This window comes from Hyla sarda, chromosome 4, assembly GCF_029499605.1.
Source record: "Hyla sarda isolate aHylSar1 chromosome 4, aHylSar1.hap1, whole genome shotgun sequence".
NCBI classification, from domain to species: Eukaryota; Metazoa; Chordata; class Amphibia; order Anura; family Hylidae; genus Hyla; species Hyla sarda.
In genome coordinates, this window is record NC_079192.1 from 39,639,103 (window position 1) to 39,664,432 (window position 25,330).

The 25,330-nt window shown below is 47.1% G+C and overlaps 1 protein-coding gene across 1 annotated transcript; it reads left to right on the forward strand.

Annotated features, from left to right (window-relative positions):
• The first annotated feature begins 8,474 nt into the window (after positions 1-8,474).
• On the forward strand, positions 8,475-22,576 carry EIF3G (eukaryotic translation initiation factor 3 subunit G). Its single transcript, XM_056569136.1, has 10 exons — positions 8,475-8,628; positions 10,200-10,306; positions 13,332-13,420; positions 16,623-16,682; positions 16,767-16,871; positions 18,614-18,809; positions 19,673-19,780; positions 20,581-20,717; positions 21,540-21,646; positions 22,480-22,576. The coding sequence occupies exons 1-10, from the start codon at positions 8,609-8,611 to the stop codon at positions 22,493-22,495; spliced, it is 945 nt and encodes a 314-aa protein (XP_056425111.1). The 5' UTR covers positions 8,475-8,608; the 3' UTR covers positions 22,496-22,576.
• The last annotated feature ends 2,754 nt before the right edge of the window (positions 22,577-25,330 follow it).

A 25,330-nucleotide genomic window follows, 5' to 3' on the forward strand; every position in this document is an offset into this window, starting at 1 on the left:
AACATTGGGAAAGAAAGCCGCGGCAAAACTTAGAGTCCCCATCAAATTTATCCGGCAAGGATAAGCGTATCCCAGGAGCGGCCACTCGCTGCGGAGGAGGTGCAGGAGCTGGCGGAGGAGATGACTGCTGAAGCTGTGGTAGTAACTGTTGTAGCATAATGGTCAGTTGAGACAGCTGTTGGCCTTGTTGCGCTATCTGTTGTGACTGCTGGGAGACCACCGTGGTGAGGTCAGCGACAACTGGCAGAGGAACTTCAGCGGGATCCATGGCCGGATCTACTGTCACGATGCCGGCTGGCAGGTAGTGGATCCTCTGTGCCAGAGAGGGATTGGCGTGGACCGTGCTAGTGGACCGGTTCTAAGCCACTACTGGTTTTCACCAGAGCCCGCCGCAAAGCGGGATGGTCTTGCTGCGGCGGTAGTGACCAGGTCGTATCCACTAGCAACGGCTCACCTCTCTGGCTGCTGAAGATAGGCGCGGTACAAGGGAGTAGGCAAAAGCAAGGTCGGACGTAGCAGAAGGTCGGGGCAGGCAGCAAGGATCGTAGTCAGGGGCAACGGCAGAAGGTCTGGAAACACAGGCAAGGAACACACAAGGAACGCTTTCACTGGCACTAAGGCAACAAGATCCGGCAAGGGAGTGCAGGGGAAGTGAGGTGATATAGGGAAGTGCACAGGTGAACACACTAATTGGAACCACTGCGCCAATCAGCGGCGCAGTGGCCCTTTAAATCGCAGAGACCCGGCGCGCGCGCGCCCTAGGGAGCGGGGCCGCGCGCGCCGGGACAGAACAGACGGAGAGCGAGTCAGGTAGGGGAGCCGGGGTGCGCATCGCGAGCGGGCGCTACCCGCATCGCGAATCGCATCCCGGCTGGCAGCGGAATCGCAGCGCCCCGGGTCAGAGGACGTGACCGGAGCGCTGCCGCGGGGAGAGTGAAGCGAGCGCTCCGGGGAGGAGCGGGGACCCGGAGCGCTCGGCGTAACACTGACCATGCTTTGCAGACCAGGTATCAGTGGTCAGATGGACCCTACACTGTGTGCCAGACATGCCATAATTTCCTTTTGCACAATGGAGTAAAGGTTGGGGATTGCCTTTTGTGCAAAAGAATATCGCCTCAGGCCTCAGACTCCACCAGCTTGTATGGTAAAAGCTGGCGGGCTAGCAGTTCCGACAAGCCATCTGTCAGACGCCGGGCTAGGGGGTGACTTTGAGACATTGTCTTCTTGTGCTCAAACATCTCCTTGACAGACACCTGACTGTGGGCAGATGAGCAGGAACTGCTCAAGGCGAGAGACAGAGAGGCGGATGGTTGAGAGGGGGCAAGGAGGGCAGCAGTGGTTGACCTGGCTGAAGATGCTGGACCAGGAGGAGGATGGCGGCTTTGGCTTTGTGTGCTGCTTGTACTGACGTGTTAATCCCATAGGCGTTTGTGATGTGACATCATGTGCCTTCGCAAAGCAGTTGTGCCTAGGTGTGTGTTGGACTTCCCACGACTCAGTTTCTCCTGGCACAGGTTGCAAATGGCCTCGCTGTTGTCAGAGGCAGACACACAAAAAAAATGCCACACTGCTGAGCTCTGCGATGACGGCATTCTGGTGGTGGCAACAGCATGCGTTAATTGGCGTCCCGTCTGGCTGACCCCGGGTGCCGATGCATGCTGTCTGACTGTGCCACTAGCTCCTTGCAACGACCTCCCCCTGCTTCCAACTCATCTCCTCCTCCTCTCTGTCTCCCCATCTGAACTTTCCCCCTCTTCTTCTCTTCTAGCGGGCACCCACGTGGCATCCACGGACACATCGTCATCATCAACACCTTCACCGCTATTTGACACCTCAAGAAAGGAAGCAGCAGCGGGTACAACATCATCATCACACCGTACGTCCATTTGTGTAATGCTGAGACATATCCCTGTTAACTACATCCTCTGGCAATAATGGTTGCGCATCACTCATGTCTTCAAACTGACGTGTAAATAACTCCTCTGACGGATCAAGTAAAGCTGCTGGGGTGCTAGTGTTGGTGGTGGCAGCAGGCGGGCAAGTGGTAGCATGAGAGGTGCCCGAAGCTAAGCTAGAGGAGGAGAAGGATGGTGCATCAAGGTTCCGAGCGGAAGCTGTAGTAGATTGGGTGTCTTGTGATAGCCAGTCAACTAAGTCCTCAGAACATTGGGGGTTCAGGGTACGTGGCCTCTGAACACTGGCCATTATTCTAGGGCCAAAGGGAATCCCAGCACCACGAAGGCCCCTGCGGGGTAGCCTTCCTCTGCCTGTAATTTTTTTGGTTAAATTTGCACAAGTATCACACCAAATGTGATTTGCACTAGGGGGACACAATTTGCCCTGCAGGCAAAAAAACTGGTAACTGTGACGTGAACTGACAGTGACGACTGATTTTATTTAACAGCCAATTTTTAATTTGCACAACTGTCACACCTAATGTGATTTGCACTAGTGTGACAATGAGCAAAAAAGCTTGCCAGCAGAGTTCCCCTTTTAAGCAGTGGTCCCCAACCAGGGTGCCTCCAGCTGTAGCAAAACACACGGACTGATATATTTCAGCCCTTTGAATACTGTAGTAGTTAGTTGCTTTAAAGAAAAAAAGCTTGCCTGCGGAGTTCCCCTTTTAAGCAGTGGTCCCCAACCAGGGTGCCTCGAGTGGTTGCAAAACACACGGACTGATATCTTTCAGCCCTTTGAATACTGTAGTAGTTAGTTGCTTGAAGGAACTTAAGTTTTATACTGGAGTACCCCTTTTAACCACTGTGCCCCCAGATCCCACTGTGCCCACAGAATTAATGATGCCACTGTGCCCCCCAGAATTAATTATGCCACTGTGCCCCCAGAATTAATGATGTCATTGTGCCCCCAGAATTAAGGATGTCATTGTGCCCCCAGAATTAATGATGCAACTGTGCCCCCAAAATTAATGATGCCACTGTGCCCCCCAGAATTAATGATCCCACTGTGCCCCCCAGAATTAATGATGCCACTGTGCCCCCAGAATTAATGATCCCACTGTGCCCCCCAGAATTAATGATCCCACTGTGCCCCCCAGAATTAATGATCCCACTGTGCCCTCAGAATTAATGATGCCACTGTGCCCCCAGAATTAATGATGTCACTGTGCCCCCAGAATTAATGATGCCACTGTGCCCCCAGAATTAATGATCCCACTGTGCCCCCACAATTTATGATGCCACTGTGCCCCCAGAATTAATGATGCCACTGTGCCCCCAGAATTAATGATGCCGCTGTGCCCCCAGACTTAATGATGGCACTGTGCCCCCCAGAATTAATGATCCCACTGTGCCCCCCAGAATTAATGATCCCACTGTGCCCCCAGAATTAATGATGCCACTGTGCCCCCCAGAATTAATGATGCCACTGTGCCCCCAGAATTAATGATGCCACTGTGCCCCCCAGAATTAATAATGCCGCTGTGCCCCCAGAATTAATGATGCCGCTGTGCCCCCAGAATTAATGATGCCACTGTGCCCCCAGAATTAATGATGCCGCTGTGCCCCCAGAATTAATAATGCCGCTGTGCCCCCAGAATTAATGATGCCACTATGTCCCCAGAATTAATGATGCCACTATGTCCCCAGAATTAATGATGCCACTGTGTCCCCAGAATGTCGGATGTCGCTGTGCCCCTACATGAACTTTGCCTCTGTGACTCTCCAGCTGTTGCAAACTACAACTCCCATCATGCACAGACAGAAGGTCATGATAGGAGCTGTAGTTCTACAACAACTGGAGAGTAACAGGGGGGAACACAAATTTGTACCTAAGAGCTTGGCTCCAGTCTTAGGTCCCGCGCTGCTCTGGCCTCTTCTAATCAGGCCTGGTCAGAGCAGATGATGCAGGCAGTGCTAATTGCGCTGCCTGGATCATAGGAGAAGCGCCAGGCAGCCAGCCAAGGAACACAGTGTTCCCTCGCTCCGGGCCGCGGCTATTCATTTGTATCGGTGTCTTAAAGACACCGATACAAATGAATGAGGGGAGATCCGGCCGGAGGTCTGGATGACTGGCGACCGTGGTCCGGATCTGGACCTTGATCCGCCAGTTGAGTACCCCTGTCATAGACCTTGTGTTGATTCCTCAAACTCTTAAGACCAGAATCTTCTCTCCCTCCAAACGAGGTGCTGGAGGCTTAAAGGAGATCTGCAGTGTAAGACACCTATCCCATATCTGCAGGGTAGAGGAAAAGTGTCTGATTGTGCTGGGACCTCCGCGATCTCCTGTACAGGGCCCGGCTCTCCCGTGCAGGAGGCATATCAGCTGCTGCCAACACACCCCTCCATGTATCTCTATGAGAGAGGCAGAGATGCAGCGTTCGTGCCTCCACCTCTCACATAGGTCTATATGGTCGATATGGGCATCAGCCAGGTCTCCGTATGGGAGATCGTGGGGGGTCCCATCGGTCAGACCCCTGCAATCAGACACTTATCACCTATCCTGCAGATAGGGAATAAGTGTCTTACACTGCAGTACTCCTTTTTAAATTCTAGAACAGATTCAGAAAGGAGCCCTAGATTGAGGTTTCTCTTCAGGAATGTGGAATGGGAGTCTACTCTCCAGTCTTCCTGGTACCAAAAGTTACTGTAGACTGAAATAATGATTCACACCAAAGAACACCGGTAGAGATGAGCGAACTTACAGTAAATTCGATTCGTCACGAACTTCTCAGCTCGGCAGTTGATGACTTTTCCTGCATAAATTAGTTCAGCTTTCAGGTGCTCCGGTGGGCTGGAAAAGGTGGATACAGTCCTAGGAAAGAGTCTCCTAGGAATGTATCCACCTTTTCCAGCCCACCGGAGCACCTGAAGGCTGAACTAATTTATGCAGGAAAAGTCCTCAACTGCCGAGCCGAGAAGTTCGTGACGAATCGAATTTACTGTAAGTTCGCTCATCTCTAAACACCGGTCACTTAGGGGGAGATTTATCAAAACCTGTGCAGAGGAAAAGTTGCCCAGTTGCCCATAGCAACCAATCAGATCGCTTCTTTCATTTTCATGAAGGCCTGTGAAAAATGAAAGAAGCGATCTGATTGGTTGCTGTGGGCAACTGGACAACTTTTCCTCTGCACAGGTTTTGATAAATCTCCCCCTTAGAGATTATACAAAATAGTACAAATCTTCATTGATGCATACTGAAAGGATCTTCTACTCCTGATGCCCCTGGCATAAGTGCACTGGTTCCACCTTGGTTTGTGTGACCTTCCCTGGTGCCAGGAGAGTGTCTCCCTCATGGGAAAAGATGACAGCCAAGTAGGTATGAGGAAAACACTCTAACTTTATTATTATCAAGTATCAGTATATAAAAGCGAAGGGCGTATCTACCAATTTTGGGGAGTTGACGCAAGTAAATGGTTAGAACAATAGCTGTAGTTTTAGCCAATAGTAGAAAGTTTCAATTCTTCGGCAAGTGACGTCAGCTACGGGAAACAAAACTTATAAAGAACAGGACTTTGAAAGAAACTGGGAATTTAGAAAAAGAGATAAGAAAGAAAAATTAAATAATAATTAAGGAGAACTCTAGCTGCAGCCTTTTCACATACCGTATTTTTCGCTGTATAAGACGCACTTTTTCTTCCCCAAAACTGGGGGGGGGGAAAGTCGGTGCGTCTTATACGGCGAATACACCCCTATTGCGGCGGTCCCTGCGGCCATCAACGGCCGGGACCCGCGGCTAATACAGGACATCACCGATCGCGGTGATGCCCTGTATTTAACCCTTCAGACGCGGCGATCAAAGCTGACCACCGCGTCTGAAGGGAAAGTGACACTAACCCGGCTGTTCAGCGATTTCACCACTGCGGTCCCGAACAGCCTGACTGAATAGCCGGGTTAGTGCTTACAGGACACCGGGAGGGACCTTACCTGCCTCCTCGGTGTCTTCTCCGTTCAGGGATCCCCTGTATGGCCGGCGCTCTCCTTCCTCATCATCACGTCGTCGCGTACGTGCGTCGGCGTGCGTAACGACGTGATGGCGGCGACGGAAAGCGAGGATACCCGGCCGGCAGCAGAGACGTTCCGGAGCGATGGGGACACGGCGACAGCGATGGAGCGGCGGGGACACGTTAGTATTACCTCCTATGCAGTGGTCTTCAATCTGCGGACCTCCAGATGTTGCAAAACTGCAAATCCCAGCATGCCCGGACAGCCATCGGCTGTCCGGGCATGCTGGGAGTTGTAGTTTTGCAACATCTGGAGGTCCGCAGGTTGAAGACCACTATTGGGTTCAAAATCTTTATTTTTTTAGATTTTGCACCTATAAATTGGGTGCGTCTTATACGCCGGTGCGTCCTATAGGACGAAAAATACGGTACATACAAATAAAGATAAAAAGGCATGATCGGAAGATAAGGTAAAGGTAACAGTTCACACATCACAGTAATATACAGGTAAATAATTATAAAGCCGATCCCTGAATGTTGTGCTCAGTTGGTAAGCATCCATCCCCCCCATAGACCCCTAATTTCTTCTCCAGACCCCTCTGCTGTCCTCCGTCCGGGGGCCCGCTTATTGTTTGCCTATCTCAGGCACAGTGGCACTTTGTAATGGAGATGTGGTGCTGCACTGGGGGCGCGAAGGCACATGAGGATCAGGATGGTTCTCCAGCACCGAGCACAGTAAAGGATGCAGGGACATGTCAGGTCCTGGATCTGGGGACCCTTCTGGGGACAGGCGCTTCATCATTTATGGTCTACTCTCTCCGTGCAGGTTTGAACACAAATGTCGCAGTGATTTTGATGTGCGTGGGACTAATTCCATTAGATGTCGTCTGGCCAAATCACCTCAGTATGGTGCCAGGTTAGATGCTTTTGTAAGGCTGCTGGGAGTTAGTCTGAGTTGGTATGTAGAAATGTAGAGGCCGTTTGCAACTTTTTCCAAAAAATATGTATTTCCCCCTAGTGTCCTCAATATATCTGGTCACCTGAATAAGGTCGCACCGAGAAGTTGGCGCTGCGGGAGCAATATTACCATGGGAAAGGTTCACCAGTATTGAATGTACAGTTCATGTCTGCTGGATATATATACGTGTGTGTGTATATTTATATATGTGTCTGTGTGTGCATAAATATATATATATGTGTGTGTGTGTGTATATATATATATATATATATATATATATATATACAAATATAGTGTGTATAATATACACAGTGGTCCCTCAACATACGATGGTAATCCATTCCAAATGGACCATCGTTTGTTGAAACCATCGTATGTTGAGGGATCCGTGCAATGTAAAGTATAAGACAGTGGTCTACAACCTGCGGACCTCCAGATGTTGCAAAACTACAACACCCAGCATGCCCGGACAGCCAACGGCTGTCCGGGCATGCTGGGAGTTGTAGTTTTGCAACATCTGGAGGTCCACAGGTTGAAGACCACTGGTATTGGAGGTTATACTCACGTGTCTCCGCCGCTCCGGACCGTCACCGCTCGTCACTGCTGCCCTGGATGTCGCCTTCCATCCCTGTCGCCGTGTCCCTGGGGTGTCCCCGATGCTCCGGCAAGGCCTCTGCTTCCCCAGCCTCCTTGATCTCACGTCGCCGCCATCACGTCGCTACGCACGCTGTCCCGTCATCCAATAGGAGCGGCGTGCGCAGCGACGTGATGACGACGACGATGGAGAGCGCCGACCATGCAGTGGATCCCGAAGAGGACGCGCCGAAGCCCCGAGGACAGGTAAGTGATCGTCAGTGGACCACATGGGGCACCGTAAACGGCTATCCGGTGGCAGCTGAAGCAGTCTGCGTTGCCGGATAGCCGTTTATGCGATGGCCCCGACATACAAAAGCATCGTATGTTGATGCTGCCTCTGAGAGGCCATCGTATGTTGAAATGATCGTATGTCGGGGCCATCGTAGGTTGAGGGGTCACTGTAAGTGTGTATATATATATATGCATATATAGGGGGAGATTTATCAAAACCTGTGGACAGGCAAAGTTGCCCAGTTGCCCATAGCAACCAATCAGCTCACTTCTTTCATTCTTAACAAGGCCTGTGGAAAATGAAAGAAGCGATCTGATTGGTTGCTATGGGCAACTTTGCCTGTCCACAGGTTTTGATAAATCTCCCCCATAGTGTGTGTATAATATATATATATATATATATATATTAATGTTAAATTTGAGTAGCCATATTAGTCCAGGACTGGTTATATCTGTAAACTTTGCAGAGATTTTAACAATCGTGACACATTTGATATACTAGACCAGACTTTTGCGACCAGTTGCCTCCAGCTGTTGCAAAACAACAACTCCCAGGAGTTGTAGTTTTGCTACAGCTGGAGGCACATTTGTCGGGGGGGGGGGATGTACTAGCTGTAGTGAACATTGCCTCAAGATGATTAAACTTTGAAAAAATAAAAATACAAAAGCATACTAGTAAAACTGCTGCCGTCACGTGACTAGAACCCCCAGTGCCTCGGCCCAGCACTGTCATGTGACCTAGTCCTTAATCATCACCACAGAGAGGTGAAGCTGGGCGGCTAGAGTGTACACCGGAAGTATGCGCCTCTCCTCTTCCTCTAAGGCGGATTGCGGCTTACGCTTTCTCTTGTACTTCCGGCGGCGCCATCAACGTAGTCAGAGCCATGCCGACCGGCGATTACGAGTAAGTACCGCGGAGAGGAGAGCTGAGGCCGCTCCGGAGATACCTGTACATAGTGGGCGAGACATATAGGGGCCCATACCGGGAAGAGTTATAGGGTCATAGGCTGCAGAATCGTGCGGACCGAGGAGACATAATGGAGGGAGGGGATGTCCACCAGAAGGTTCTCAGGATGTGACACTTGTGGCCTTTCCTATAGCTGTGGAGCAATACTGATCCTGTATTATACCCCAGAGCTGTACTCCCTATTCTGCTGGTGAGGTCACTATATACATACATTACATGACTTATCCTGTACTGATCCTGAGTTATATCCTGTATTATACCCCAGAGCTGTACTCACTATTCTGCTGGTGAGGTCACTATATACATACATTACATTACTTATCCTGTACTGATCCTGAGTTATATCCTGTATTATACTCCAGAGCTGCACTCACTATTCTGCTGGTGAGGTCACTGTGTACATACATTACATTACTTATCCTGTACTGATCCTGAGTTATATCCTGTATTATACTCCAGAGCTGTACTCACTATTCTGCTGGTGAGGTCACTGTGTACATACATACATTACATTACTTATCCTGTACTGATCCTGAGTTATATCCTGTATTATACTCCAGAGCTGCACTCACTATTCTGCTGGTGAGGTCACTGTGTACATACATTACATTACTTATCCTGTACTGATCCTGAGTTATATCCTGTATTATACCCCAGAGCTGCACTCACTATTCTGCTGGTGAGGTCACTGTGTACATACATTACATTACTTATCCTGTACTGATCCTGAGTTATGTCCTGTATTATACCCCAGAGCTGCACTCACTATTCTGCTGGTGAGGTCACTGTGTACATACATTACATTACTTATCCTGTACTGATCCTGAGTTATATCCTGTATTATACTCCAGAGCTGTACTCACTATTCTGCTGGTGAGATCACTGTGTACATACATTACTGATCCTGAGTTATATCCTGTATTATACTCCAGAGCTGTACTCACTATTCTGCTGGTGGGGTCACTGTGTACATACATTACATTACTTATCCTGTACTGATCCTGAGTTATATCCTGTATTATACCCCAGAGCTGCACTCACTATTCTGCTGGTGAGGTCACTGTGTACATACATTACATTACTTATCCTGTACTGATCCTGAGTTATGTCCTGTATTATACCCCAGAGCTGCACTCACTATTCTGCTGGTGAGGTCACTGTGTACATACATTACATTACTTATCCTGTACTGATCCTGAGTTATATCCTGTATTATACTCCAGAGCTGTACTCACTATTCTGCTGGTGAGATCACTGTGTACATACATTACTGATCCTGAGTTATATCCTGTATTATACTCCAGAGCTGTACTCACTATTCTGCTGGTGGGGTCACTGTGTACATACATTACATTACTTATCCTGTACTGATCCTGAGTTATATCCTGTATTATACTCCAGAGCTGCACTCACTATTCTGCTGGTAGCGTAAGAAAGATGTACAATTGGACTAGCTCTTCTAATACATGTCCCTGTTTGTGGTAACACATTCTTCTCCTCGGTTACAGTTCCAAGCCCAGCTGGGCCGACCAGGTAGAGGAGGAAGGTGAAGAAGATGTGGAGCCCCTAAGTCCTCCTCCTTCCGTCGAAAAAAAGGCAGTAATAGAACATGGCTGTGAGTATGACCCATAATTGTGTAGATGCCCATTATTACTGTTGGCACAGAGCGCTCTGATGGCTGAGGGCTTTCTCTAAGCATTTGTATCCAGCTGTGCAGTTCAATACCTGGGCCCTACTTACTGCAAAGAAGGAGTTTGCATCCCTGGTGGTCTAGGGCAATGATGGGGTTAATGACCCTCAGAGACTCTACAGCAGTGGTCTTCAAACTGTGGCCCTCCAGATGTTGCAAAACTACAATTCCCAGCATGCCCGGACAGCAAACGGCTGTCCGTGCATGCTGGGAGTTGTAGTTTTGAAACAGCTGGAGGGCCACAGTTTGAAGACCGCTGCTCTACAGGATCTTCAATACGGGGCCATGACTCTCGTCGCTTACGGATTTCACTGCATATCTGGTTGTCCACTGGTTACTTTATTCCTTAGGCTCCAGCTTTACCCGAACCGTAACAGGAGGCTGAACAGTGATTGTTCAGCTTCCTGCTTCTTCATAGACGAGCACTTGAGGAGCTGCAAAAAAGTGTTGTCCTGCCGCCTTCTGATGGGAACTGCTCATGTGTCATCAACCTGTGCAGCATTAAAGGGGTACTCCGGGGAAAAACAAATATAAATATATATATATATATATATATATATATATATATATATATATAATTTTTTTTTTTTCTGTGGTCTCAACATACAATGGGCGTCCCAGAACCAATTGATATTGTAACTTGAGGGACCACTGTGTGTGTATATATATATATGTGTGTGTGTGTGTGTATATATATATATATATATATATATATATATATATATATATATATATATATATTAATATTATAATTATAATATAACATTTGTTTTTGTTTTGTTTTTGACTCATCTGGTGCCAGAAAGTTAAACAGATTTGTAATTAACTTATATTTCAAAATCTTAATTCTACCAGTACTTATCAGCTGCTATATGCCCCACAGGAAGTTCTTTTCTTTTTAAATTTCCTTTCTGTCTGACCACAGTGCTCTCTGCTGACACCTCTGTCTATGTCAGGAACTGTCCAGAGTAGGAGCAAACATATCCTGTTCTGGAAAATTCCTAAAATGAACAAAGGTGTCAGCAGAGAGCACTGTGGTCAGACAGAAATATTAAAAGAAAATAACTTCTGTGGAGCATACAGCAGCTAGGTACTGGAAGGATTAATAATTTTAAATAGAAATCATTTACAAATCTGTATAACTTTCTGCCACCAGTACCGGATAAGTTTCAGAGCGCGGGGCTCTGACCACTGCACGATGCAGTGCCTGACACTCCCTCTCAATACAACTCTATGGTAGAGCCGGAGTGCTGCCTTCGCCAACCTCCGGCTCTTCCATATCGCTGTATTGGGGTGGGGGGGGGGGGTGTGTGATGGTACGGTGGTCGACACGCCCCCGGACTGCTGGAGTCTCGTACGGGAGATCGCGGAGGGTCCTAGCAGTACTTGTTGGGGCGCCCCCTGCAGGTCTTTATGTATCGCAAAGACTATGAGCCCAGTGCTGTGTTTCCCAACCCGGATGCCAGCCGAAGGCTGTCCGGGCATGCTGAGAGTTGTAGTTTTGCAACAGCTGGAGGCACATTTGTTGGGAAACACTGGCTCAAAGGATCTAAATGGGAATTGCAGTATAACATTTATCTTGGATGAAAGCTTCTTTCCACCCTTATAATGAATCTTAAGCTGGGTTCACGCACAATGGGGGATATTTATCAAAACCTGTGCAGAGGAAATGTCTACCAGTTGCCCATGGCAACTGTTCATTATTTTGTAGCAACAACCACAAGTGGATCCAAAAACTACAGCAGAAAGACCTGCACCTTTTATCTGTGTTTCGGATCCTTTCATCTCCTACTGACCAAAATACTGTGTGTGAAGCCAGCCCTCATCTCCCCCTGTGTCGGTGATTTGTGTCCCCTCATCTCTCCGTGTTATCACTGTCCCCCCTCTCTCTCCCTGTGTCACAGACATTAGTGTCCCCTCATCTTTTCGTGTTATCCATTAGTGTACCCATATCCTTTCCTGTGTTATCCATTAGTGCCCCCTCATCTCTCCTTGTGTCACAGTCATTACTGCCCCTTCATCTCACCGTATGTTTGTCATTACTGTCACTGCTTTTCTCCCCCTGTCAGTCATTGGTGTCCCCTCATCTCTCCCCCTGTGTCAGTCATTGGTGTCCCCTCATCTCTCCCCCTGTGTCAGTCATTGGTGTCCCCTCATCTCTCCCCCTGTGTCCGTCATTGGTGTCCCCTCATCTCTCCCCCTGTGTCCGTCATTGGTGTCCCCTCATCTCTCCCCCTGTGTCCGTCATTGGTGTCCCCTCATCTCTCCCCCTGTGTCCGTCATTGGTGTCCCCTCATCTCTCCCCCCTGTGTCAGTCGCTGGTGTCCCCTCTTCTCTCCCCCCTGTGTCAGTCGCTGGTGTCTCCTCTTCTCTCCCCCCTGTGTCAGTCGCTGGTGTCTCCTCTTCTCTCCCCCCTGTGTCAGTCGCTGGTGTCCCCTCATCTCTCCCCCCTGTGTCAGTCGCTGGTGTCCCCTCATCTCTCCCCCCTGTGTCAGTCGCTGGTGTCTCCTCTTCTCTCCCCCCTGTGTCAGTCGCTGGTGTCCCCTCATCTCTCCCCCGTGTGTCAGTCGCTGGTGTCTCCTCTTCTCTCCCCCCTGTGTCAGTCGCCGGTGGTCCCCTCATCTCTCCCCCCCCTGTGTCAGTCGCTGGTGTCCCTTCATTTTGCCTTGATTGCAAAGGCCGCTCATCGGCAGCTCATGTAATTCTGAAGCGCCTACCGCGCGCAGAACAAGGGATTATGGTGGGAACCTAGTCAACGGTAAGTAAAAGATCAGACCACAATAGTCTGAGTATTCTCTTTGCTTCAGGGTTTTTGGCGCCCTCCTTCTTGTGATCTTGAAGGTGTCCGATCAATATGTGTGCAGTGAGGAATAGCCTTTACATGTGACTGTAGCGCCCCCTCTGGCACAGCTGTACAGGCCATGTTGGTATAACCTGTGATCTTCCGTAGATGTCCTGGACACCCCTCGTGAAGTCATCAATGGAAACATAAAGACCATCACAGAGTACAAGCTGGATGAGAATGACAAGAAGATTAAGGTGGGTGCAGTCATGTTCTCTTATCTCCGTACACAGGGAGTCGCCACATCAGGAGCCGTGTGATAGTCAGCTGATCACTGCTGGGATCTGTGTGTCTGGTCATTTGCTGTGAGGGAGGAGCACGGTCAGTGGAGAAGTACGCACAATCATCAGGCTGCATACAGCCCCCCCTGGTGGACAGTAACGCACTGTATCCAGCTGTGTCTCTATAATAATCACTTACACTGGACCTTGCAGGGCAGTGAGCTCTGTCCTCTGCTGTGGTCACTGAATTGCTCCCATCACACACAGCATGGCCTGTAACTGCGACACCCACTGTATTAAAGAGGTTCTGCAGGATTAGGCTGGGTCCACACTACGTTTTGTCCCATACGGGAGCGCATACGGCAGGGGGGAGCTAAAACCTCGCGCTCCCGTATGTGACCGTATGCGCTCCCGTATGCCATTCACTTCAATGAGCCGACCGGAGTGACACGTTCGGTCCGGTCGGCTCATTTTTGCGCCGTATGCGCTTTTACAACCGGACCTAAAACCGTGGTAGACCACGGTTTTAGGTCCGGTTGTAAAAGCGCATACGGTGCAAAAATGAGCCGACCGGACCGAACGTTTCACTCCGGTCGGCTCATTGAAGTGAATGGCATACGGGAGCGCATACGGTCACATACGGGAGCGCGAGGTTTTAGCTCCCTCCTGCCGTATGCGCTCCCGTATGGGACAAAACGTAGTGTGGACCCAGCCTTAGCAAAAAAAAGAAACATTTCTCAGGTATACAAATAGACCAAGTGGAGTGTAAAAGAATTAGACAGTGCCTAGAGATGCCCTTTAAAGCAAACCCCACTTTAAGGTGAATTCGCACACAGCAGTTGGCTGTCCGGGCATGCTGGGAGTTGTAGTTTGACAACAGCTGGAGGCACCCTGGTTGGGAAACACTGACCCAAGTGAAGTACCAGCACACGTGTCTGAATCCGCTTCATTCAATCAAGGGTATGGGGGGACCCCCTGCTCTTGAGATTGGTGAGTGTCTTGGTGGTCTGGGAAAATCCCTTTTAACCCCTTTCTGTAAAATTCCATACGTGTGTGATCAGTGCGGTGGGAGCATATTGTGATGAGACTTCAGACCAATTCTGGCAGCCTTAAAGGAGTATTCTAGGAGAAAACTTATATATTCCAGAAAGTTAAACAGATTTGTAAATTACTTTAAAAAAATCTTAATCCTTCCAATAATTATCAGCTGCTGAAGTTGAGTTATTCTTTTGTCTGACAACAGTGCTCTCTGCTGACACCTCTGCTTGTCTCGGGAACTGCACAGAGTAGAAGAGGTTTGCTATTGGGATTTGCTTCTACACTGGACAGTTCCCGAGACAGATGTCATCAGAGAGCAGACAGACAGAAAAGAACAACTCAACTTCAGCAGCTCATAATTATTGGAAGAAATAGGTGAACATCTGTGTGAGACAGAATGGCATACAGCAAGAATGGCCAAGTCAAGTACGAATTTTTTCATAATAAAAATAAACAAGTGAATTGGCCCCAACAAATGGTCCCCTCAGGAGCGTGTAACAAGGTAAGGCCAAGAGGTAATGAAAGGTAGAAAAGGGAAATTTGTACTTGCAATGCTGTTCAGAAAGCAACCGTACATCTAATAGAGAGATGGATATCAGCCTGACCCGGGGAGGTGGAGGCCCCGACGCGCATTTTGCTTGACTAAGCTTCATCAGGACCCCCCTTTTCCCTTTTGGAGGATAATAAAAATAAAACAAACCACGCCCACTGTATCGGTATCAACTCTAAAGTATAAGGTGACCATTCTTGCTCAAACCCCTAGACACCAAAGGATAGGGGATAAGATGTCAGGCCGCTGGGACCCAGTGCAATCTCCGGCCCAGCATCACAGCAACATTTCTGTTTACAACGGCGGGTTTGGGCGACCGTGGTCGTGACGTCACTCTCCCTCCCCCTCCATTCATGTCTAAGGGAGCGGGTATCACGGCTATGCTCGAACGACCACAGCCGTCACCCTCAGACATGAATTTGTGTGTGTGTGTGTGTGTGGTGGTGGTGGTGGTGGTGGTGGTGGGGGGGGGGGGGGGGGGGTGTGTACTCATATTCAGATAGCGGGTCCCAGCGGCCAGACCCCAGCGATCAGACATCTTATCCCCTATCCTTTGTACGGGGAAAGCCACATGAACCAACAGAATATTGCATACATTTTTTTTTTTTTTTAACTGGCGGAAAAGTTACAAATTAAACTGGCATAAAAAATAATGATTTAAATAGCTTTTTATTTTTTTGTTTTTATTTTTCTTGATCCGGTTCTTAATGGGTTAAAAGCATGAGCCATGTATATAGAAATGTAGATCTAATATGAAATATATCTACGGAAAGTAGTTTGGTCACCACTAGAGGTTACTGTTGTACTCCATATTGATCTCTAACCTCCAGGTTGTGTCTTCTGTTCACTTTAGGTTAGGTCAGGGTTTTCCAAAGGCTGTCTGGGCATGCTGGGAGTTGTAGTTTTGCAGCAAGTGAAGACCCCAGACCAATGTTTCCCATCAGTGTGCCTCCAGCTGTTGCAAAACTACAACTCCTGGCATGCAGTGTGTCTCCAGCTGTTGCAAAACCAAAACTGCAGTGTCTCCAGTTTTGCAACAAGCGAATGTTTCCCATCAGTGTGCCTCCAGCTGTTGCAAAACTACAACTCCCAGCATGAAGGCTGTCCGGGCATGCTGGGAGTGGTAGTTTTGCAACAAGCGAAGAGCCTAGACAAATGTTTCCCAACCAGCGTGCCTCCAGCTGTCGCAAAACTAAAACTCTCGGCATGCCCAGACAGCCGAAGGCTGGGAGTTGTAGTTTTTCAACAGCTGGAGACACACTGTTTGGAAAACATTGTAAACCCAATTGGTGTCTGCATCTACAGAGCTCCTAGAAAAGGCATAGGCAACCGTCGGCACTGCAGATGTTTTGGACTACATCGCCCATGAATCTTTGCCAGCATTTTGGTTGTTAGAGAATCATGGGAGATGTAAGAGCATCATGGGAGTGCCGAAGGTTACCTATACCTGTCCTAGAACCTTCAATGACCAGAGATAGAAAGCGTCCTGTTGTAAGAGAGTGAGGCCCCGATGCTGCGCCGTGCACCCCTGATCAGAGGTTCGGGTCGTTTCATAGCAATCTTCTCACTTCTGCTCTTTTTTTCTTTCAGATTATTCGCACCTTTAAAATCGAGAACCGTAAAGCTTCTAAAGTGGTGGCTCGCAGGAAGGTGAGTGCCCACTCAGATATTGATGATACCTATGATCAGCACTGCTCCGGACCATAATTAAAGACTTTCTTTGCCTCTCTTCAGAATTGGAAGAAGTTTGGGAATTCTGAATACGACCCACCCGGACCAAACGTGGCCACCACCACAGTCAGCGATGACGTCTTGATGACTTTTATCACCAGTAAGGAGGTGAGTGCACCGACCGGCCACCATACTGTATAAGAGGAGACTGACTGAATTAGCAGTGCTAAAGATTTGGCTACAGTGCCCCCTGCAGGGAAAATATAAGACCGTGATCCCTCAACTTACTTTGGCCTCAGATTACAATATTTTCTGGACCATTGTAACTTGAAACCAGACTCTACATACAATGTACAGACAGTCCAGATCTGTGAAACATGTCAATGGCTGAAGAACTGACCAATCGGAATGGATATTTCACTGGTAAAACCCCTGTATTACTGAAGTGTATGCACTGAATTCCTGTCTGGTAGCTCCCCCTACAGTACAGGGAGGTATTACATGTTCTGTACTCTTTACCTGTGCCAGGGTTATCTACTCCTTTGGACACCAGGTGAGGGCGGCTCCATGTTACTTTTTTAGGACACTGTGTACTGGACAGGACCCTGAAGAAGCTCCTGTCCTCTACATAGACAGTGATTACAGCTCCCAGTAGATCTTTCTTACTTTTATATATAAGGATTTGCTTTATCTGTATTAGTTATCTATATATTTTTCTTTTAATCCTCACTTTTTCCTATTTTTGGAGACATTTTGGTGGCTTCAGAACAAATTATCAGGTTTCCATAGAGTTCTGGTCTCAACATACAATGGTCGTCCTGGAAGCAAATATTGTATCTTTAATGGTTCCCGTCTATGTAACAATTGGATAACTAATCTGATTCCACCAGTGCAGGATCGATCTTATGCTTTTTAGTGTGTCCCATAGCAGGGATAGGATGTCTTTCACCTGATTAGGGATGTTCCTATACCATTTTTAAGACTGAGTACAAGTACCGATACTTTTTAAGTACTCACTGATACTTCTTCAATGTCATGTGACAGGGTTTTTTTTTTTTTCCTTTTAATGGAGGGGAAGGGTTTTTTTATTTAATTTTTTGTAAGAGGGCTTTTTTTATATAAAAAAAGAAATTATATATATATATTTTTTTTACTTTTTTGAGAAAAGGGGGGTGATTCAGATTTTTTTTATCTTGGGAAAGGGTAACATTTAAAAAAAAAAAAAATTTTTTTTTATTTTCACCTTTTTTTTTGTGTCCATAGGGGACTATTATGGGATACACTGATCAATGCTGTGCCATAGCATAGCAGTGATCATTGTTATCTGCGCAGTAAAGGAGCGACGATCAGACGCACGGAGCAGGGTAAGGGACCTCCGGCTGTACTCGCAGCTGATCGGGACACCACGGTGATGCCCAATCAGCATCCCTGCGCTAACTGGCAGTACATCTCAGGACTTTTAGACATCTAAAGGGCTAATGCGAGTCCCGGCTATATTGCTCTCTCAGCTACTGTGCGCACTGCATAGCTCGGGAGTGGAGAGCACAGGCAGCTTACCGCACCTCCGTGATACCTGCCCGCAGGACTCCTGCCGGCAGGTATCTGATTGGGTATCGGGGACATTTGCACAATTGCTAATTCAAATGTCCATTGTCAGTTCCGATACCAGTATCGGGACAGCCCTAAACCAGATATATGAATACATTTATATCTGGAGACATCATATATTTACATCTCAGGCTTGTAGAGATTGAGGGACGTGCAGTCTGATATATCTGTGGTTAACACTTTTCCCTGCTCAGCATGGCTATATAATGTCCTATTCAGTGGATTCTATGGGCTCTGGATATGGACTCTACCCGTGTGTCTGTGTAGCTTAGAGCTTGACCCAACGTTTTCTCCTCTTACAGGATCTGAATAATCAGGAAGAGGAAGATCCAATGAACAAGCTGAAGGGTCAGAAGATCGTGTCTTGCCGAATCTGTAAAGGAGACCATTGGACCACAAGGTGTCCCTACAAAGACACACTGGGTCCCATGCAGAAGGAACTGGCTGAGCAGCTCGGACTCTCCACAGCGGACAAGGAGAAGGTGCCTGGAGCCGGTGGTATGTATTGTGTGGGTGTATGTCTCCAGCTGTTGAAAAACTACAACTCCCAGCATGCCTGGACAGCCGCATACTGGGAGTTGTAGTTTTGCAACAGCTGGAGACACCATTTGGAAAACCCTTTCATAAAGGGTGGAGCATAGATGTTATTGAGAGGTGGTCCCCCACGATATTCTCTGAGTGCATTCACATCACGATTTTGTCATACTGTTTGGCATCAGTTTTTGTTTTGCCTTTTAAAAACTGACAAAACTGTATGCAAACGTGTGCTGTAAATTTAAACTGCATACAGTTTTAAATCGTATGTGTTTTAAATTTAGATGTCCGGTTGCATCAGTTTTTGCAAAAAAAGTATACTTTTTTTTTAGATTAACTCTTTCTTGCAATAAAGTTCCAATTATTTTAATGACAGTTCAATGAAACTAGGTGTGGTTTGCCATGTGCAAGAAAAAAAAACGTATCCCAAAAACCGTATGCCTCTGTAGACCCATTGACTTCAGTGTTCGTATACAGTTTTTAAAGAGGACACACAACCGTTGTAGACCGCAGTTTTGTGTACAGTAAAAAAAAAAATGCACAAAACTGTACACTTACACAACCGTAAAACTTACACAACCGGATTCTTCTTATTGCATATATTTTTGTATGGGATTTCTATGTATATGGTTTTCTATACGGTTGTATAGGGGTTTTTCTATGCAAAACCGTATACGCGAACTGTATTGCAAAATCGTGGTGTGAATGCAGCCTAATGGTGGTTTGTCCAGAGTGGGCAATCTCTACCATCTGGAAGGGAAGCAGACGGCATTTGTGATAATCATGAATTAGTATTCCGAATTCTTTATTTTTACCTTTTTCCACAGAACCTGAACCAGCGCAGGCTCCAGTGAGCAAGACAGGAAAATACGTTCCACCCAGCTTGAGAGACGGGGGAAGCCGCAGAGGAGAGTCCATGCAGCCTAACCGCAGAGGTACAGAGATGCTATGGGCGACCAGAACCCTGACATAATGAATAGAGATGAGCGAACTTACAGTAAATTCGATTCGTCACAAACTTCTCGGCTCGGCAGTTGATGCCTTTTCCTGCATAAATTCAGCTTTCCGGTGGGCTGGAAAAGGTGGAAACAGTCCTAGGAGACCCTTTCCTAGGAATGTATCCACCTTTTCCAGCCCACCGGAGCACCTGAAGGCTGAACTAATTTACGCAGGAAAAGTCATCAACTGCTGAGCCGAGAAGTTTGTGACGAATTCAATTTACTGTAAGTTCGCTCATCTCTAATAATGAATACTCTTAAGTTTACATCTGCGTTTGTGTTCTCCACTTTATTTCAAGGGTACCTTTCATCGAAAACTTTTTTGATATATTATAGATTAATGTATGCAGAATAACTTTCCAATTGCATGTTATTGAAAAATATGCCTCTTTCTATTTAATTTTCCACTTTGAAAAAATGACCACTAGAGGTCTCCCTACCAGTCTTGGCAGCTAGAGATATATATATATATATATATATATATATATATGTCCCCGTGGTCGGGAGGCATAACACTGAGAGCCTCCAGCGCTTCCTGCAGTGCTTACAGGTGGATGCTGCATGCTAGATTACAGGGGACCCCCACGATCAGTCATCTTATCCCCCTATCCTTTTGGATAGGGGATAAGATGTCTTGGGGCCAGAGTACCCCTTAGGTTATTTTGAACAGTTTCTGCCGCCCCCCTACATGTTCTCTGTGGAGCAGAGGTAACCGATTGTCTGCATTCTCTCCGCAGCTGATGACAACGCTACAATCCGTGTCACCAACTTGTCTGAAGATACACGAGAAACCGACCTCCAGGAGCTCTTCAGGCCTTTCGGATCAATCTCTCGTATCTACCTGGCGAAGGACAAAACTACCGGACAGTCAAAGGTAGCAAAGAAAGCGGGTTTGAGATTGTGGGTTATATATTGAGGGGTACGAACCTTAACTTTCCTTTTGGCTGCTCCTCTGGTGTTGCTGATCTTTGGGGCCCAAAGCATAACACTGCAGGTCTGCTAATTGCTGGCCGCACAGATTTGCTAAAGGGGTACTCTAGACAAATTTTTTTTATCAATTCTGTGCCTGGGTTGCCACCATTAACATAATTTACTTTAACCCCTTAACGACATCGGACGTAAATGTACGTCATGGTGCGGTGATACTTAACGTACATTTGTCATGAACATGACCGCGAGCCAGGGTCCAGTCAGTAATGGCTGACATCAGCAATCGCGCCGATGTCCGCCATTAACCCCTCAGATGCCGTGAACAATACAGATCACGGCATCTGCTGCAGTGCGGCACTTAAAATGGATGATGGTATCGCCCGCAGCGCTGCGCAATCTCCGGCCCTGCCATAGCGCTGTATTGAGGGGGCATGTCGGCCGCCGCTTTGTGCGGTGGTCGACACCCGCTATCTGGCCAGTGAGTCGGGGCTCCATACAGGAGATCGCGGGGGGTCCGACCAACTGGGGCTTAGGATGGGGGATAATTTTTTTCAGCACTGGACTTCTCTCTACTTTGCCTAGAGCAGTGCAGACACCATGATCCGCTGTGATTCATCTGCTGTATTTGAAGTTTGCGCTGTCTTAGTGATTTTCCCCCCAATGTTTTGTCCATTTTTTTTTTGTTCATTGCTCCTTTATGGAAACATAATATAACATTATAGATTGTATTTAATCTCTAACACGTTTTCCATTTTTGTACCACCAGGGTTTCGCCTTCATCAGTTTTCACCGCAGAGAAGACGCAGCACGCGCCATTGCTGGCGTTTCTGGCTTTGGTTACGACCATCTGATTCTGAATGTGGAATGGGCCAAGTATGTTCTTATTCACTGCATTATAAACATATATTTGTATTATTATAATATTAATGTGCAACACAAATAGAGAAACACAGCCGCACATCCACCATTTGTATTTTGATCTATTTGCTTCTCAGCATAATTAAAAAAACTAACAGGTTGTTGTTATACATTTTGATCAAAGTTCAAGGCCACCTAGTCAGAGTGGGTCCCTAACCTAACACTGGCATAGCACCAGGCGGCGACCACCACTTTGTTTTTGTAACTTGGCACTAGAATACCTGAGGGCCATACACCAAAATGTTGGTACCTTAGGTAAAATAAATTCTTAACTTTGCATAGAGCAGTGCAGACGCCATGAGCTGCTGTGATGAGCTGCTTGAAGTCGAAGTTTGCGCTGTCTTAGTGTGCCGAAGGCTGTCTAGGCATGCTGGGAGGTGTAGTTGTGCAACAGTTTGAGGCACCCTGGTTGGGAAACACTGCCCTAGACACTGTTTATTACCAGTTCTGCTTTGCACAGAGACCTTAATAATGAGCAACTGGAAAAAAAACATAAACATGCATGCTTACTTCTAGAAACACTGCCACCCTTTTTCTATAGGTTGTGTCTGCAGCTTAGTTCCACTTTAGCAAATGAGGCTGCAGTACCAGGTACAACCCGTTGAAGGTGGCGCTATTTCATCTTACCCTTTTTAAAGTTTTCTAAAGATAACTTATAGCCATGTAGCATCCCACCCCCACCCTCAAATTGCTGCTTTGCCTAAAACACAGAATACACTCTCTATATATGGCTGCTATATATTGACATGATTTGTATTTAACCCTTTATAAATCTGTTCTTTTTGCAGACCATCAACCAACTGAGCGGAAGCGGCCGTGAGGTCAGAATATGGCGGCTTTTCTTATCTGCTGCTTAATGCTAATAAAGGAAAAGATGAAAACCAAGGAGCGTCTGATGTTATTTATAACCACAGCTTTCACTTCTGCTTTATGGTCGTTCACAGTGTAGTGTTCTGCAGCCTTATCCTTCTGTATTGTACACTGGCGTTACCCTGGTGGGAAGAGGGGGGGGGGGGGTGGGTCTTCCCTCCATTGACATTGATGCTGGGCAAATGCCATGTGCCTTCTGAGCATGCTTAGGCTGCATTCACACCACGTTTTTGCAATACAGTTCCCGGATACGTTTTCAATTTAAACCCGCACGGAACCTTATTGAAAACCGCATGCATTGACTCTCCATTGAAAAACCATATGCCAAACGATGCATCTGGTTGCATCTGTTTTGCGTCTTTTACGGTTTTGTCAGTATTTTTCCTGTACCCAAAACCGTAGCCTACCACTGTTTTTGGTCCGGGTGAAAAACTGTAATGAAATGTGTGGATCAGAACGAAAGCTCTCCTCCCCCTCTCTGCACCTGTGCACGGGCCTGGTCAGCAGCGTCCCTGACCGTGTGTGTACACAAAGAAAGAAAACGGTCCAGCACTGGTTTGCAGGTAAAAACAGCTGCTTCTTTATTGGGTCAATTCCGACAAGACAACATAGCCAACGCGTTTCGGACCTACACTTGGTCCTTAGTCATGGCATGCCTGCAAACCAGTGCTGGACCGTTTTCTTTCGTAATGAAATGTGTTTTTTTTTTTTTTTTTTTCAACATGGGTGTCAATGGGAACCGTATGTGCGTATCGTTGCATCCAGTTTTCACCGTACGGTTTTTGACTTTGCACAGTTTTTTTTCTTATTTTTTGGGGGGGGAATTTCAATCAGACAAGTTAAACTTTATTCATAATGGAATGAAAAGTTAAAAACGTATACGCTTTTTTTCTTTAAAAAAACTGTTTTTTATTTTTGTTTTTTTTGCGGGAACTGTATTGCAAAAACTGGGTGTACAGGGCTAGGTTGGCTACACAAGCTGCAAAGCTGGGTGCAAGTAAAAGCCAATCCCCCATACACTGTTTTTGTTTAATCTTTCCATAAATGCCCATGGTATTAGTGCAGTCTGATACACTGTAATAATCTCTGCAGCTGTGGCACATGGATATGTTCAGAACAGGCTTTTTTTTTTTTATCTCTGCATCTCAGCAAATATTTTACTGTTTAAGGAGCATGTGCCATCTTTAGCACACACTCTGAGAGCCAGGGCCCCATTCTGGAGATCACTGGGGGTCCCAGTGGCTGCACCCCCCTGTGATCAGATACTTATCCCCTCTACAGGATAAGACCTTTTTCGATGAACATTCCTTTTTAGGGTAGGGTCACACGTGGCGTATATGCTGCACACTTGATGCATATGCATTTCTGTGCTAGCAAGTCTATGTAACACCCATAGAAATTGCTAACTCTTAAATATGCCATGTCTTACCTTACTCTGAAAGAGATATAAAGCGAACTTCGGAGAAGATGGGATTACCGGTGCTGACCAAGGAGAAGACAATAGAGCCAGGTGTGTAGCGTACAGATTTAATCCAATGCGACGCGTTTCACCGCGCTTGCGCGGTTTCATCAGGCATCATGATGCCTGATGAAACCGCGCAAGCGCGGTGAAACGCGTCGCATTGGATTAAATCTGTTCGCTACACACCTGGCTCTATTGTCTTCTCCTTGGTCAGCGCCGGTAATCCATCTTCTCCGAAGTTCGCTTTATATCTCTCTACTATTTCTGGGAAGGCTGCAGACCGGGATCATTATATCAAACGCGCATCTTGGTTGTGTGGGAGTGCACACAACCTGGCAGGGTGAGCCTTCACTTTTTCCCTCCCCTCCCACACACCTGTGATCCCGTTGGTTCTTCACAAGGGAGCGCCTGTTTTTCTCTTTGTTTTACTTACTCTGAAAGGGAAAAAAACTGGTGCCAGAAAGTTAAACAGATTTGTAAATTACTTCTATAAAAAAAATCTCAATTCTTCCAGTACTTATCAGCTGCTGTATGCTCCAGAGGTAGTTGTGTAGTTCTTTCCAGTCTGATTTTAGTGCTCTCTGCTGACAAATCTCATTGATATGAATGGTGCTGCTTCACATCTAAGGTAGTGTTTTCCAGTGCGCCTCCAGCTGTTGCAAAACTAAAACTCCATGCATTGCCAGACAGCTTCTGGCTGTGAACTTAGCCTTAACCCTTTTCGATTACTTTCCCCCCCACAGTCAGGGCTCAACCTCCAGATATTGCCCTCTACATTAATTATATGCAGGTGTGAGATTTAGAAACAGGGCCCGGCTTCCTGCTGACTGTCAAACAGATGAGAGAGGGAGCCAGTAGACATTCCAGTCTTGGGAACGCCTCTTTGACTCTTGGCACCAGAGAATAAAAGCTTTTTTCTCTATCGGCTCCATTGGGGGACACAGACTCTGGGTATATGCTGCTGTCTCTAGGAGGCTTGACACTATGGTAATCAGTCGGCTCCTCCCAGCAGGATATACCCGTCTCCAGGCCACTGAGCAATTCAGTTTTTGCTTAGTGTCTTGAGGTGGACACTGGTCTGGTGTTCTCCAGACCAGGTCTTATTTTTTAGGTTTAGGGACAGTGTTAGTGCTTTATTCCTTTTTATTTCTGTTTTCAGGTGGGGACTCAGGAACTAGGGTTCACTGTTTCCCCATTGCGAGAGGTGGCAGGCATCTTGGATGTACTGTTAACCCCCCCTCTCGCCAACGGTCAGCGCTTGGGGTTGTACTTCATTGGTCCGGGTCCCCCTACCTCCCTGTTCGCCT